Source organism: Sus scrofa, unplaced genomic scaffold (assembly GCF_000003025.6).
Source record: "Sus scrofa isolate TJ Tabasco breed Duroc unplaced genomic scaffold, Sscrofa11.1 Contig958, whole genome shotgun sequence".
NCBI classification, from domain to species: Eukaryota; Metazoa; Chordata; class Mammalia; order Artiodactyla; family Suidae; genus Sus; species Sus scrofa.
The window spans coordinates 41,343-57,559 of NW_018085359.1; the positions used below are offsets into that span (position 1 = coordinate 41,343).

General features: G+C 42.4%; 1 protein-coding gene across 1 annotated transcript; it reads left to right on the forward strand.

Annotated features, from left to right (window-relative positions):
- Window positions 1-5,350: 5,350 nt before the first annotated feature.
- On the forward strand, window positions 5,351-6,280 carry LOC106508085 (olfactory receptor 18-like). Its single transcript, XM_013990400.2, has one exon. The coding sequence runs from the start codon at window positions 5,351-5,353 to the stop codon at window positions 6,278-6,280; it is 930 nt and encodes a 309-aa protein (XP_013845854.2).
- Window positions 6,281-16,217: the final 9,937 nt, after the last annotated feature.

A 16,217-nucleotide genomic window follows, 5' to 3' on the forward strand; every position in this document is an offset into this window, starting at 1 on the left:
CTTCAACCTTTTGGAAGAGTTTAAGGAGGATGGGCACCAATTCCTCTTTATATGTTTGATAGAATTCACCTGTGAAGCCATCTGGTCCTGGACTTTTATTTGTAGGGAGTGATTTTATGACCTCTTCAATTTCATTTCTAGTGATGGGTCTGTTCAGTTGGTCTGTTTCTGCTTGATTCAGTTTTGGCAGGCTGTAAGATTCTAGGAAATTGTCCATTTCTTCCAGATTGTCAAACTTGTTGCCATATAGTTGTTCATAGTATTCTCTTATGGTTTTCTGTATTTCTGCTGTATCCGTTGTGATTTCTCCTTTTTCATTTATAATTTTGGTGATTTGGGTTCTTTCTCTCCTCTTTTTAGTGAGTCTGGCCAGGGGTTTATCAATTTTGTTCACCTTTTCAAAGAACCAGCTCTTGGTTTTATTAATTTTCTCTATTGTTTTTTGAGTCTCTATTTTATGGATTTCTTCTTTGATCTTTATAATTTCCTTCCTTCTGCTGACTTTAGGCCTTTTTTGTTCTTCTTTTTCTAATTCGTTTAGGTGGAGGGTTAAGTTGTCAATTTGGGGTATTTCTTCTTTTGTGAGAAAGGCCTGTATTGCTATAATTTCCCTCTGAGCACTGCTTTCGCAGCATCCCATAGATTTTGAGAGGTTGTGTCTTCATTATCATTTGTTTCAAGGTAGTTTTAATTTCCTTCTTGATTTCCTCATTGACCCATTGGTTTTTTAGTAGCATGTTGTTGAGTCTCCATGGAGTAGGTTTTTTCTCTTTGCTTTTCCCATGGTTGGTTTCTAATTTCATGGCATTGTGGTCCGAGAAGATACTTGAGATAATTTCTATGCTCCTAAATTTATTGAGATTCGCTTTATGTCCCAATATGTGGTCGATTCTTGAGAATGTTCCATGAGCATTTGAGAAGAATGTGTATTCTGCTTTTTGTGGATGTAGTGTCCTGAAGATATCAATGAAGTCTACCTTTTCTATTGTTTCCTTTAGGATCTCTGTTGCTTTATTGGTTTTCTGTCTAGAGGATCTGTCTATTGATGTGAGGGGGGTATTTAGGTCTCCTACTATGATTTTATTCTCATCAATATCTCCCTTTATGTCTGTTAATATTTGTTGTATGTATCTGGGTGCTCCTATGTTTGGGGCATATATGTTGATGATAGTAACATCCTCTCCTTGGATGGATCCCTTAATCATTAAATAGTGTCCTTCTTTGTCTTTCTTTATGTCTTTTGTTTTAAAGTCTATTTTGTCTGATATGAGCATTGCGGCTCCTGCTTTTCTGTCGTGTCTATTGGCATGAAATACTTTTCCCCAGCCTTTCACTTTCAATCTATATGTATTTTTGTCCTAAGGTGAGTTTCTTGTAGGCAGCATATTGAAGGTTTTTGCCTTTTTATCCACTCAGCCATTCTGTGTCTTTTGATTGGGGCATTCAGTCCATTGACATTTAAGGTGATAATTGATAGATGATTATTTATTGCCATTTGAACCTCGTCTTCCAGTTGATTCTATGGTTCTCCATTCTTCCTTTCTTTTTTTTTTTTTTTTTTTTGGTTGGATGGTCTCCTGTTATTATCTGCTTGAATGTATTTTTTTTTCATTTTTTGCAAATGCAATATTTGGTTTTGGCTTGTGGTTGCCCTGTTTTTGAAGTTTGCTAACCCCTTCCCATAATTGTGTGTTTTAGCCTGATGGTCCTGTAAGTTCAAACACTTCATTACTATATTAAATTTAAGAAGAGAGACATACATACAAACAAAAAGGGTTATTTACTTCCTAACATCCCTTGCCACATTTTATGGTTTTGATGACTCTTTTATTTTTTTCTTTTTAATTTTATTTTGTTTGAAGCATGTTCATGATTAAATCTGTATGCTGGCTTATTTGAGTGACTGCTCTCTGATTGCGGTTTCCTCAGTCCTAGTTCTTCCTCTTCTTCTTCTTCTTTTCTTTTTTCTTTCTTTCCTTTTTTCTTCCCTTTCCTTCCTTTCTTTTTGGTTTAGAGAAGCCCTTTCAATATTTCCTTTAACCTGGGTTTTGTGTTGCTGTATTCTTTAAGGTTTTGTTTGTTGGGAAAAATTTTATTTCCCCTTCTATTTTAAATGATATTCGTGCTGGATAGAGTATTCTAGGCTAAATATTTTTTCCTTTTAGCACTTTAAATATCTCTTGCCATTCCCTCCTGGCCTGTCGTGTTTCTGTAGTGAAATCAGCTGATATTCTTATGGGGGTTCCCTTGTAGGTAACATTCTGTTTTTCTCTTGCTGCCTTGAGGATCCTCTCTTTATCACTAACTTTTGCCACTTTTATTATGATGTGTCTTGGTGTGGGTCTGTTTGGGTTCAGTTTGTTTGGGGCCCTCTGTGCTACTTGTGTCTTGAACCCACTATCCTTTAGATTTGGGAAGTTTCCATCGATAATTTCTTCAAATATATTTTCCATCCCCTTCTCTTTTTCTACTCCTTCTGGAATTCCTATTATGCGTAAATTGGCCTGCTTTATATTATCCATCGGTCTCTTATATTTCTTTCCAGTTTTTTGATTCGGTTTTCTGTCTATTGACCGGATTGAGTGATTTCCATTATTCTATCTTCCATATCACTGATTCGTTCTTCTGCATAATTCATTCTGGTTTTTACTGCCCCTAGTTCAGTTTGCATCTCTGCAAATGAATGTTCTAGTTTTTCTTGGCTCCTCCTTATATTTTCTAGCTCCTTTCTGAGGGTATCTGCATTACTGTTCATATCTTCTCTTCATTCCTTCTGTATTTTAACTGTTTCTCTTTTGAATTCCAGGTCTGTGTGACTGCAGAGATCTGTTTTATTGTTGACTGTTTTAGGTGAGTTCTCCTGTTGGTTTGACTGGGGGTGGTTTCTCAGCTTCTTCATCTTGCTTGTTGTTTTCTTTCTCCTGAGGGAGTTGTACTCTCCATGATCGGGCAGTGTTTGCCTTGTCACTGCCGTGGAATATTTCCTGAGGGCTGGCGTTGTTGGTCAATCTTTTTAGAGGCAGTGTGGCTTTTCTGGAGTGTTGATGGGGCTAACAGTGTTTCTTTGAAGCAAAGGATGGCTTCCTGAGGGCAGACAGGACTGGGAGGTCCACCCCACAATGGTAGCAGATTTCACTTGGTCATGCAGAGCTTGCTCTGGTGTTTTTAGGCTGTGGGGTTCTTGCAAGGGGTTGGCAGTGTTGGGCAGCTGCTCCTCAGGGGTTCATCACCCCCTGGGGGCAGGAGCAGCTATCTGGGTCACTGAGAACCTAAGAGGCTCTTCCCTAGGGCAGCCCATCTCAGAAGGACAGCCTGAGAATGTAGGCGGATCTTTTCACAGTCTGGCCGAGGTTGTTGCAGCTTTTCTGGGGTGCAGGGGCTCTTCCAGGGGGCTGGTGGTGCTGAGCATTTATTTCACGGGAGTGGGGCACCCCCTGGGGGCTTCGGCGGGTAGCAGGGCCATTGGAGACCCAAGAGGCTCCTCCCCAGGGCAGCCCAACTCAGAAAAACCGTCTGAGATCTTTTCCCGTCTCGGCCAGGCTTGTTGCAGTTTTTCTGGGCTGCAGGGGGTCCTGCCTGGGGCTGGCAGTCCTATGCAGCTGGTCCACTAGAGCATCCCCTGGGGGCTTGGGCTGTAGCAGGGCCGTTGGAAACCCAAGAGGCACCTCCCCAGGGCATCCCGATTCAGAAAAATCATCTGATAATTAGGCCGATCTATTCACAGCCTGGCTAAGCTTGTTCTAGCTTTTCTGGGCTGCAGGCCTTTTCCAGGGGGCTGGTGGTGTTTGGTGCTGCTCTGTGGAAGTGTAGCCCCTCCAAAGGGCAAGCAGGCCTGTGCAGGGACAGCCCCTGCGGTGGTAGGCTTCAGGCAATTGTTGAGGCCAGCCCTCCTGGATGGCAGGCAGCCCCAGGTTCAGTGAGAGCGTAGGGGGTGGCGGGGGTGGGGGGAGGGGATGCACTGGGAAGCACAGCTTTCAGCTAGCTAGTGGGCCTGTAAGCTTGCTGTGGTGTGGGGGGTATTCTATGGGGACCCACCCTTCTTCTCTCCCCTCCTCAGCACGGGCGCAGACCAGGCTCTTCTCCCAGGTTCCCTCTGATGCGGCTTTCCACTTCCCCACTCCTAGAGTATTGCTCCCTTCCTCTGCAACAGTTTTGTTTTCTAGTCTCCCAGGCAGTCTCTGCCCCATCAAATGGTTTCTAGACCTCCCAAACAGTTTCCGCTCTTTCCCGCCCCCCTAGCCCGGGGACTAATCTCTGGAGCCAAGGTCTTGATACCCAGCCTCCCCCCAGGTTTAGGTTCCTCTGCCAGGCGTCGCCCGGCCCTTTCTTGGGGATTAACCTTCGGCGGCGAGGTCACGGTGCCCAGCCCACACCCAGGCATCTCAATTTTTGGTGACTCTGCCCGTAGTTCAGATGGTCCGTTGGGTTCTTGATTGGCTTTTCCGTACTCCAACTTACTGCTACACTCTTCTCTGCATCTGGAGATTCCTCCGGTTCGTTTGATCTTTCCCCCAGTAGGTGACTTTCCAGGGTGCGGGATCCCTTTCTCCTCCGCAGTTCCCTTTCGGGAGCACCCGTCCCGCTCAGATTCACCTTCTCTCACTCTCCTCTTTTCTCCCGTTCTGCCCAATAATGTCCCGAACATCTTGCCGTTATTGGAGTTTAGGTTCCTCTGCCAGTGATTGGTTGCTGTTCTGTGTGAGTCATTTATCCTGTATATGTGCTTTTTTTTGTTGTGTTTGTGGGATAGGGTGAGTGTGTCCCCCTACTCCTCCGCCATCTTGTCCTCTCTCAGAAAGGATACTTCTTATTCCTCTGGTTTTCTTGAAAGGATTGGAACTGGTATTCCAGTGTTCTTATGGTGTTGTTTTAGGTTTTAAAATTTTATTGAAGTATAGTTGATCTACGAAGTTGTAATAATTTCTGACATACAACAAAGTGATTCAGCTATACATGTACACACATCTGTTCTCTTTCAAATTCTTTTCCCACATTGGTAATCACAGAATATTTGGTTGAATTCTCTGTCCCTGTTGGCCATTCATTACTTATGGAGGGTTTTTTTGGGTCTCTAAATATCCTTACTCCTCCTCTAAGTTCTTTAGCTTATTTTTTTTCAATATGATACATATACTAACAGATGAATGGAGAAAAAACCTGGGAAAAAAGAATTTCATAGAAGGGTGTGTTTGTTATGACAAAGAAATATTGCTAAAGGGCTGTGGTCCTCAATTGAATATTTTATTTATGAACTGCTTGGCTCTGAAGCAGAGACACACTGATGGGTACATGTATACTTGTTTCCTTTTATATCAACTCTCATCTATTTTTCAGAAAGTGCCTCTGCTCCATGAAACCACAGAATTTCACTGGTGTCTTGGAATTCCTCCTCCTGCGGCTCTCAGAGGATCCAGAACTGCAGCTTCTAACTTTCCTCCTGTTCCTGTCCATGTACCTGGTCACCGTGCTGGGGAATCTACTGATCATCCTGACCATCAGCTCTGACTCCCACCTCCACACCCCCATGTACTTCTTCCTCTCCATTCTGTCCATGGCTGACCTCGGCTTTACCTCTACCACAGTCCCAAAGATGCTTTTGGACATTCAGACTCACAGCAGAGTCATCTCCTATGTGGGATGCCTGATTCAGTTGACTCTCTTTAATCTTTTCGGGTGTTTGGACAGTGCGCTTCTGTGTGTGATGGCTTATGATCGGTTTGTAGCTATCTGTTATCCCCTGCACTACCAGGTCATCATGAACCCCCGCCTCTGTAGCCTGCTGGTCCTGGGGTCTTTTCTGTTCAGCCTTTTGGACTCCCAGCTGCACTGTGCGATGATGTCACATCTTACCTTTTGTACCAAAGTGGAAATTCCTCATTTCTTCTGTGACCCTCCTCAACTCCTCAAGCTTGCCTGTGATGATACCTCCACCCATAAAGTAATGATGTACTTCATTGGTGCCATCTTTGGTGGAATTCCCCTTTCAGGGATCTTTTTCTCTTATTCACAAATACTTTCCTCCATTCTGAGAGGCCCCTCATCAGGTGCGAGGTACAAAGCCTTCTCCACCTGTGGCTCTCACCTGGCTGTTGTTTGCTTATTTTATGGAACAGGCCTTGGGGTGTACCTCAGCTCAGCTGTCTCACATTCTGCCAGAAATGATGCAGCGGCCTCAGTGGTGTACACAGTGGTCACCCCCATGCTGAACCCCTTCATCTACAGCCTGAGGAACAGGGAAATCAAGAGGGCCTTACAGAAGCTCTTAAATAGAACAACCTAATTTCAATACTTGCCAAGTTTTTTTTTTTAATTTATTTTTTTTTTAAATTTTATTTTCCCACTGTACAGCAAGGGGGTCAGGTTATACTTACATGTATACATTACAATTACAGTTTTCCCCCAACATTTCTTCTGTTGCAACATGAGTATCTAGACATAGTTCTCAATGCTATTCAGCGGGATCTCCTTGTAAATCTATTCTAGGTTGTGTCTGATAAGCCCAAGCTCCCGATCCCTCCCACTCCCTCCCCCTCCCATCAGGCAACCACAAGTCTCTTCTCCAAGTCCATGATTTTCTCTTCTGAGGAGATGTTCATTTGTGCTGGATATTAGATTCCAGTTATAAGTGATATCATATGGTATTTGTCTTTGTCTTTCTGGCTCATTTCACTCAGGATGAGATTCGCTAGTTCCATCCATGTTGCTGCAAATGGCATGATGTCATCCTTTTTTATGGCTGAGTAGTATTCCATTGTGTATATATACCACTTCCTCCGAATCCAATCATCTGTCGATGGACATTTGGGTTGTTTCCATGTCCTGGCTATTGTGAATAGTGCTGCAATGAACATGCGGGTGCATGTGTCTCTTTTAAGTAGAGTTTTTTCCGGATAGATACCCAAGAGTGGGATTGCAGGGTCATATGGAAGTTCTATGTATAGATTTCTAAGGTATTTCCAAACTGTTCTCCATAGTGGCTGTACCAGTTTACATTCTCACCAGCAGTGCAGGAGGGTTCCCTTTTCTCCACAGCCCCTCCAGCGCTTGTTATTTGTGGATTTATTAATGAGGGCCATTCTGACTGGTGTGAGGTGGTATCTCATGGTAGTTTTGATTTGCATTTCTCTTATAATCAGCGATGTTGAGCATTTTTTCATGTGTTTGTTGGCCATCTGTATATCTTCCTTGGAGAAATGTCTATTCAGGTCTTTTGCCCATTTTTCCATTGATTGATTGGTTTTTTTGCTGTTGAGTTGTATAAGTTGCTTGTATATTCTAGAGATTAAGCCCTTGTCAGTTGCATCATTTGAAACTATTTTCTCCCATTCTGTAAGTTGTCTTTTTGTTTTCTTTTGGGTTTCCTTTGCTGTGCAAAAGCTTTTCAGTTTGATGAGGTCCCATGGGTTTCTTTTTGCTCTAATTTCTATTGCTTTGGGAGACTGCCCTGAGAAAATAGTCATGATGTTGATGTCAGAGAGTGTTTTGCCTATGTTTTCTTCTAGGAGTTTGATGGTGTCCTGTCTTCTATTTAAGTCTTTCAGCCATTTGGAGTTTATTTTTGTGCATGGTGTGAGGGTGTGTTCTAGTTTCATTGCTTTGCATGCAGCTGTCCAGGTTTCCCAGCAATGCTTGCTGAATAGACTTTCCTTTTCCCATTTGATGTTCTTGCCTCCCTTGTCAAAGATTAATTGACCATAGGTGTCAGGGTTTATTTCTGGATTCTCTATTCTGTTCCATTGGTCTGTGTGTCTGTTTTGATACCAGTACCACACTGTTTTGATGACTGTGGCTTTGTAGTATTTCGTGAAGTCTGGGAGAGTGATGCCTCCTGCTTGGTTTTTGTTTCTCAGGATTGCTTTGGCGATTCTGGGTCTTTTGTGGTTCCATATAAATGTTTGGATTGTTTGTTCTAGTTCTGTGAAAACTGTCCTGGGTAATTGGATAGGGATTGCATTGACTCTGTAGATTGCTTTGGGTAGTATGGCCATTTTTACAATATTGATTTTCCCAATCCAGGAACATGGAATATCTTTCCATTTCTTTACATCTTCTTTGATTTCTTTGATTAAAGTTTTATAGTCCTCGGCATATAGGTCCTTTACCTGTTTGGTCAGGTGTATTCCGAGGTATTTGATTTTGTGAGGTACAATTTTAAAAGGTATCATTTTTTTGAATTCCTTTTCTAATGTTTCATTGCTGGTATACAGAAATGCAACTGACTTCTGAATGTTAATCTTCTATCCTGCCACTTTGCTGCATTTATTAATCAGTTCTAGGAATTTGGGGGTTGAGTCCTTAGGGTTTTCTAGATATAGTATCATGTCATCTGCATACAGTGACAGTTTGATCTCTTCTCTTCCTATATGGATGCTTTTGATTTCTTTTGTTTGTCTAATTGCTGTGGGTAGGACTTCCAAAACGATGTTGAAGAACAGTGGTGAAAGTGGGCATCCCTGTCTTGTTTCAGATTTGAGTGAGAAGGCTTTCCGTTTTTCCCCATTGAGGATTATATTTGCTGTGGGTTTATCATAAATGGCTTTGATTCTATTCAGGAATGTTCCCTCTATACCCACTTTGGCGAGGGTCTTGATCATGAATGGATGTTGTACTTTGTCAAATGCTTTTTCTGCATCAATTGAGATGATCATATGATTTTTGAGTTTTTTTTGTTAATGTGGTGTATGATGCTGATTGATTTGCGTATGTTGAACCATCCTTGTGAACCTGGGATGAACCCTACCTGCTCATGGTGTATAATTTTTTTGATATGTTGTTGGATTCGGTTGGCTAAGATTTTGTTGAGAATTTTTGGATCTATATTCATCAAAGATATTGGGCGATAGTTTTCTTTTTTTGGTGGTATCTCTCTCTGGTTTTGGAATGAGGGTGATGGTGGCCTCATAGAATGTCTTTGGGAGTATTCCTTCTTCTTCAACCTTTTGGAAGAGTTTAAGGAGGATGGGCACCAATTCCTCTTTATATGTTTGATAGAATTCACCTGTGAAGCCATCTGGTCCTGGACTTTTATTTGTAGGGAGTGATTTTATGACCTCTTCAATTTCATTTCTAGTGATGGGTCTGTTCAGTTGGTCTGTTTCTGCTTGATTCAGTTTTGGCAGGCTGTAAGATTCTAGGAAATTGTCCATTTCTTCCAGATTGTCAAACTTGTTGCCATATAGTTGTTCATAGTATTCTCTTATGGTTTTCTGTATTTCTGCTGTATCCGTTGTGATTTCTCCTTTTTCATTTATAATTTTGGTGATTTGGGTTCTTTCTCTCCTCTTTTTAGTGAGTCTGGCCAGGGGTTTATCAATTTTGTTCACCTTTTCAAAGAACCAGCTCTTGGTTTTATTAATTTTCTCTATTGTTTTTTGAGTCTCTATTTTATGGATTTCTTCTTTGATCTTTATAATTTCCTTCCTTCTGCTGACTTTAGGCCTTTTTTGTTCTTCTTTTTCTAATTCGTTTAGGTGGAGGGTTAAGTTGTCAATTTGGGGTATTTCTTCTTTTGTGAGAAAGGCCTGTATTGCTATAAATTTCCCTCTGAGCACTGCTTTCGCAGCATCCCATAGATTTTGAGAGGTTGTGTCTTCATTATCATTTGTTTCAAGGTAGTTTTTAATTTCCTTCTTGATTTCCTCATTGACCCATTGGTTTTTTAGTAGCATGTTGTTGAGTCTCCATGGAGTAGGTTTTTTCTCTTTGCTTTTCCCATGGTTGGTTTCTAATTTCATGGCATTGTGGTCCGAGAAGATACTTGAGATAATTTCTATGCTCCTAAATTTATTGAGATTCGCTTTATGTCCCAATATGTGGTCGATTCTTGAGAATGTTCCATGAGCATTTGAGAAGAATGTGTATTCTGCTTTTTGTGGATGTAGTGTCCTGAAGATATCAATGAAGTCTACCTTTTCTATTGTTTCCTTTAGGATCTCTGTTGCTTTATTGGTTTTCTGTCTAGAGGATCTGTCTATTGATGTGAGGGGGGTATTTAGGTCTCCTACTATGATTTTATTCTCATCAATATCTCCCTTTATGTCTGTTAATATTTGTTGTATGTATCTGGGTGCTCCTATGTTTGGGGCATATATGTTGATGATAGTAACATCCTCTCCTTGGATGGATCCCTTAATCATTAAATAGTGTCCTTCTTTGTCTTTCTTTATGTCTTTTGTTTTAAAGTCTATTTTGTCTGATATGAGCATTGCGGCTCCTGCTTTTCTGTCGTGTCTATTGGCATGAAATACTTTTCCCCAGCCTTTCACTTTCAATCTATATGTATCTTTTGTCCTAAGGTGAGTTTCTTGTAGGCAGCATATTGAAGGTTTTTGCCTTTTTATCCACTCAGCCATTCTGTGTCTTTTGATTGGGGCATTCAGTCCATTGACATTTAAGGTGATAATTGATAGATGATTATTTATTGCCATTTGAACCTCGTCTTCCAGTTGATTCTATGGTTCTCCATTCTTCCTTTCTTTTTTTTTTTTTTTTTGGTTGGATGGTCTCCTGTTATTATCTGCTTGAATGTATTTTTTTTTTCATTTTTTGCAAATGCAATATTTGGTTTTGGCTTGTGGTTGCCCTGTTTTTGAAGTATGCTAACCCCTTCCCATAATTGTGTGTTTTAGCCTGATGGTCCTGTAAGTTCAAACACTTCATTACTATATTAAATTTAAGAAGAGAGACATACATACAAACAAAAAGGGTTATTTACTTCCTAACATCCCTTGCCCACATTTTATGGTTTTGATGACTCTTTTATTTTTTTCTTTTTAATTTTATTTTGTTTGAAGCATGTTCATGATTAAATCTGTATGCTGGCTTATTTGAGTGACTGCTCTCTGATTGCGGTTTCCTCAGTCCTAGTTCTTCCTCTTCTTCTTCTTCTTTTCTTTTTTCTTTCTTTCCTTTTTTCTTCCCTTTCCTTCCTTTCTTTTTGGTTTAGAGAAGCCCTTTCAATATTTCCTTTAACCTGGGTTTTGTGTTGCTGTATTCTTTAAGGTTTTGTTTGTTGGGAAAAAATTTTATTTCCCCTTCTATTTTAAATGATATTCGTGCTGGATAGAGTATTCTAGGCTAAATATTTTTTCCTTTTAGCACTTTAAATATCTCTTGCCATTCCCTCCTGGCCTGTCGTGTTTCTGTAGTGAAATCAGCTGATATTCTTATGGGGGTTCCCTTGTAGGTAACATTCTGTTTTTCTCTTGCTGCCTTGAGGATCCTCTCTTTATCACTAACTTTTGCCACTTTTATTATGATGTGTCTTGGTGTGGGTCTGTTTGGGTTCAGTTTGTTTGGGGCCCTCTGTGCTACTTGTGTCTTGAACCCACTATCCTTTAGATTTGGGAAGTTTCCATCGATAATTTCTTCAAATATATTTTCCATCCCCTTCTCTTTTTCTACTCCTTCTGGAATTCCTATTATGCGTAAATTGGCCTGCTTTATATTATCCCATTGGTCTCTTATATTTCTTTCCAGTTTTTTGATTCGGTTTTCTGTCTATTGACCGGATTGAGTGATTTCCATTATTCTATCTTCCATATCACTGATTCGTTCTTCTGCATAATTCATTCTGGTTTTTACTGCCCCTAGTTCAGTTTGCATCTCTGCAAATGAATGTTCTATTTTTTCTTGGCTCCTCCTTATATTTTCTAGCTCCTTTCTGAGGGTATCTGCATTACTGTTCATATCTTCTCTTCATTCCTTCTGTATTTTAACTGTTTCTCTTTTGAATTCCAGGTCTGTGTGACTGCAGAGATCTGTTTTATTGTTGACTGTTTTAGGTGAGTTCTCCTGTTGGTTTGACTGGGGGTGGTTTCTCAGCTTCTTCATCTTGCTTGTTGTTTTCTTTCTCCTGAGGGAGTTGTACTCTCCATGATCGGGCAGTGTTTGCCTTGTCACTGCCGTGGAATATTTCCTGAGGGCTGGCGTTGTTGGTCAATCTTTTTAGAGGCAGTGTGGCTTTTCTGGAGTGTTGATGGGGCTAACAGTGTTTCTTTGAAGCAAAGGATGGCTTCCTGAGGGCAGACAGGACTGGGAGGTCCACCCCACAATGGTAGCAGATTTCACTTGGTCATGCAGAGCTTGCTCTGGTGTTTTTAGGCTGTGGGGTTCTTGCAAGGGGTTGGCAGTGTTGGGCAGCTGCTCCTCAGGGGTTCATCACCCCCTGGGGGCAGGAGCAGCTATCTGGGTCACTGAGAACCTAAGAGGCTCTTCCCTAGGGCAGCCCATCTCAGAAGGACAGCCTGAGAATGTAGGCGGATCTTTTCACAGTCTGGCCGAGGTTGTTGCAGCTTTTCTGGGGTGCAGGGGCTCTTCCAGGGGGCTGGTGGTGCTGAGCATTTATTTCACGGGAGTGGGGCACCCCCTGGGGGCTTCGGCGGGTAGCAGGGCCTTTGGAGACTCAAGAGGCTCCTCCCCAGGGCAGCCCGATTCAGAAAGACCATCTGAGATCTTTTCCCGATTTGGCCAGGCTTGTTGCAGCTTTTCTGGGCTGTAGGGGGTTCTGCCTGGGGCTGGCAGTCCTATGCAGCTGGTCCACTAGGTCTCAGCATTCCCTGGGGGCTTGGGCGGGTAGCAGGGCCCTTGGAGACTCAAGAGGCACCTCCCCAGGGCAGCCCGTCTCAGAAAAACCGTCGGAGAATTAGGCCGATCTATTCACGGCCTGGCTAGGCTTGTTCTAGCTTTTCTGTGCTGCAGGCCTTTTCCAGGGGGCTGGTGGTGTTTGGTGCTGCTCTGTGGAAGTGTAGCCCCTCCAAAGGGCAAGCAGGCCTGTGCAGGGAGAGCCCCTGCAGTGGTAGGCTTCAGGCAATTGTTGAGGCCAGCCCTCCTGGATGGCAGGCAGCCCCAGGTTCAGTGAGAGCGTAGGGGGTGGCGGGGGTGGGGGGAGGGAATGCACTGGGAAGCACAGCTTTCTGCTAGCTAGCGGGCCTGTAAGCTTGCTGTGGCATGGGGGGTATTCTATTGTAACCCACCCCTTCTTCTCTCCCCTCCTCAGCACGGGCGCAGACCAGGCTCTTCTCCCAGGTTCCCTCTGATGCGGCTTTCCACTTCCCTGCCCCTAGAGTATTGCTCCCTTCCTCTGAGACAGCTTTGTTTTCTAGTCTCCCAGGCAGTCTCTGTCCCGTCAAATGGTTTCTAGACCTCCCAAGCAGTTTCCGCTCTTCCCCGCCCCCTAGCCTGGGGACTAATCTCTGGAGCCGAGGTCTCGGTGCCCAGCCCCCACCCAGGCGTCCCCCGGCCCCCTCTCGGGGACCAACCTTCAGAGGCGAGGTCTCGGTGCCCAGCCCCCACCCAGGCATCCCCCGGCCCTTTCCCGGAGACTAACCTCTGGAGCCGAGGATTCGGTGCCCAGCCCCCACCCAGGCGTCTCAATTTTTGGTGACTGTGCCCGTAGTTCAGATGGTCCGTTGGGTTCTTGATCCGTTTTTCCGTACTCCGACTTACTGCTACACTCTTCTCTGCATCTGGAGATTCCTCCGGTTCATTTGATCTTTCGCCCGGTAGGTGACTATCCAGGGTGCGGGATCCCTTTCTCCTCCGCAGTTCCCTTTTGGGAGCGCCCATCCCGCTGTGATTCACCTCTCACTCTCTTTTCTCCCATTCTGCCCAATAATGTCACGAACTTCTTGCCGTTATTGGAGTTTAGGTTCCTCTGCCAGCAATTGGTTGCTGTTCTGTGTGAGTCATTTCTTCTGTAGATGTGCTTTTTTTGTTGTGTTTGTGGGAGAGGGCGAGCGTGTCCCCCTACTCCTCCGCCATCTTGCCCTCTCTCCCCAAGTTTTTTTTTTTTTCATCTGCTGTTTAAAAATAATTGCACACAAAACATCTGTCATTGGCAGATATGTTTGTTGGGTTGCATAAGTTTTGTAGCTCACATTATTTATTCATCATATTTATAATAACTTAATGTCACCTATATGGGCATTTGTTTGATGGGATTAAGAGACATTCTTGATTTATTTAAAGTTTAATTTTATTGAGGTAAAGTTGATTTACCATGTTGTATTAGTTTTAAGTGGGTGAGAATAATATATACACGCTACTGTATAAAAAGATGATTAATGAAAACCTACTGTGTAGCATAGGAAAATCTACTCAATAGTTTGGAGTAACCTATATCAGAAAAATGAATTGGTATTTTTACATATTCTGGATCTTATGTATGTTAAAATCACTGCATGAGCGGATTCCATTACATCTATGGAATCTTCTGCATTTGCTACCTATGACCCAGCATTCTGTAGAAGTTCACAACTCTTTTAAAATGTATATAGAATTTTCTTTTTCTTTTCTTCCTTTTTACAGCCATACGTACCTCATATGGAAGTTCTCAAGGCTAGAGTGAATCAGAGCTACTGCATCAGCCTATGCCACAGCCACAGAACACTGGATCTGAGCTGCATTTGTGACCTCCCCTGAAGCTTAGAGCAACACTGGATCCTTAACCTCCTGATTGAGACCAGGGATTGAACCCATATCTTCACAGTGGCCATGTGTCCTTAACCTGCTGAGCCACAGTGAAAATTCTGTATATAAAATTTTCAATCATTTGAACTACCCAAGTCTATTTTCTATAAAACTTTGGCTTCAATCAAATCTATTGATGAAGGCATATGGGAGAATATATGTCACTTGTTCTCAATCTTGGCTTCATATTGAACGTATCTGATAAACTTTAAAAATCCTCTTGCCTGAGTCCCACCACCGAGCATTAAAATTTACTTGGATTGGATTTTATTTTTTTTAATTTTTCCTATTTTTTTGTCTTTTTGTCTTTTTAGGGCCGCACCTGAAGCATATGGAGGTTCCCAGGCCAGGGGTCCAATCGGAGCTGTAGCTGCCGGCCTCTGCCTCAGCCACAGCAATGCAGGTCTGAGCCACATCTGCGTTCTACACCACATTTCACTGCAACACCACATGCCTAACTCACTGAGTGAAGCCAGGGATTGAACCCAAAACCCCATGGTTCCTAGCTGGATTTGTTTCCACTGTGCCTTGATGGGAACTCCATGGATTGGCTTTTAAAAATCTTTTCATTCTAAAGTAAAATGTAAGGGATCAATCATCACATCACTAGTTTTTCTTCCAAGATTGGAGAGGATGCTCTTTCTTTAGTTGAACTCTTAATGGAATTGGCTCTCATCCACAGGCCACTGTGCAGAGAAAACACATCTAAAACAGCAGAATTATATTTGGTGAGGAGAGCCATGACACTTAGGATCAGCAAGGAACATGAAAACTGGCTGGTGGAGGAAGAAGCCAAGTCACCCTACAGCTCAGATGCTTTTTGATGCTTATGTTTATTGACTGTAATTTGGGCAAGATTGTAGGTGTTATTTAGTTTCTCCTTTCTTCTTCTATTTCTGCTCCATTTTTATCATCCTTTCCCTATCCTCCCTTCCCCTTTCCCTCCCTTTCTCTTCCATTCCCATTTCCCCTTTTTCTTCTTCTTCCTCTTCTCCCTCCTCCTCTTTTTCCTCCTTCTCCTCTCCTCCTCTTCCTTTCTTCCTTCTTCTTTTCCTTCTTCTCTTCTTCTTCTTCCTCTCCTTCTTCGTCTCCTTCTCCTTCTTCTTCCAAACATCAAATTAAACATATTTCAGACATACAAAACAAATTTATGATTACAAAAGGGAGGTGTGGGGGAGAGGAGGGATAATTTGGGAGGTTAGGATTAACAGATACACATGGCTACGTATAAAATAGTTAAACAAGGATCTATTGCACAGCACTGCAAATGCTATTGAATCTCTTATAATAACCATAAGGGAAAAGAAGCTGGAAAACCATATATATCTATCATTATGTTTAACTGAATCACTGTGTTGTACACCTTAAACTAATATATGAATTACAAAAAAAGAAAACAAAGATTTAATTAGATTAGAGAGCAAAAAGGGCATGACTGATTTTTTTTTTGGCTGTGTCTGTGGCATGTAGAATTTCCTGGGCCAGGGACTGAGCATGTACCACAGCAGGTATCTGAGCTACTGCAGTGACAATACCGGATATTTAACCCACTGCACCACAAGGGAAGTCCAGAGCATGACCAAGTGAGTCTATGTGAAGCCAATGTTGAGGATTATTGAATTCTGTCAGACTTCTCATTCAAAGATAGCTTGTATGTCTTGGGCCCTTTACTGTTCTTAATTAGATCCTGAAGATCTTAAAGTAATCGGAATTCATAAATAAGATAGAGTATTTACCTTAGCAAGACC

Coding starts and splice junctions, on each gene's coding strand:
- LOC106508085 (XM_013990400.2), top strand. CDS start 5,351: ATGAAACCACAGAATTTCACTGGTGTCTTGGAATTCCTCCTCCTGCGG.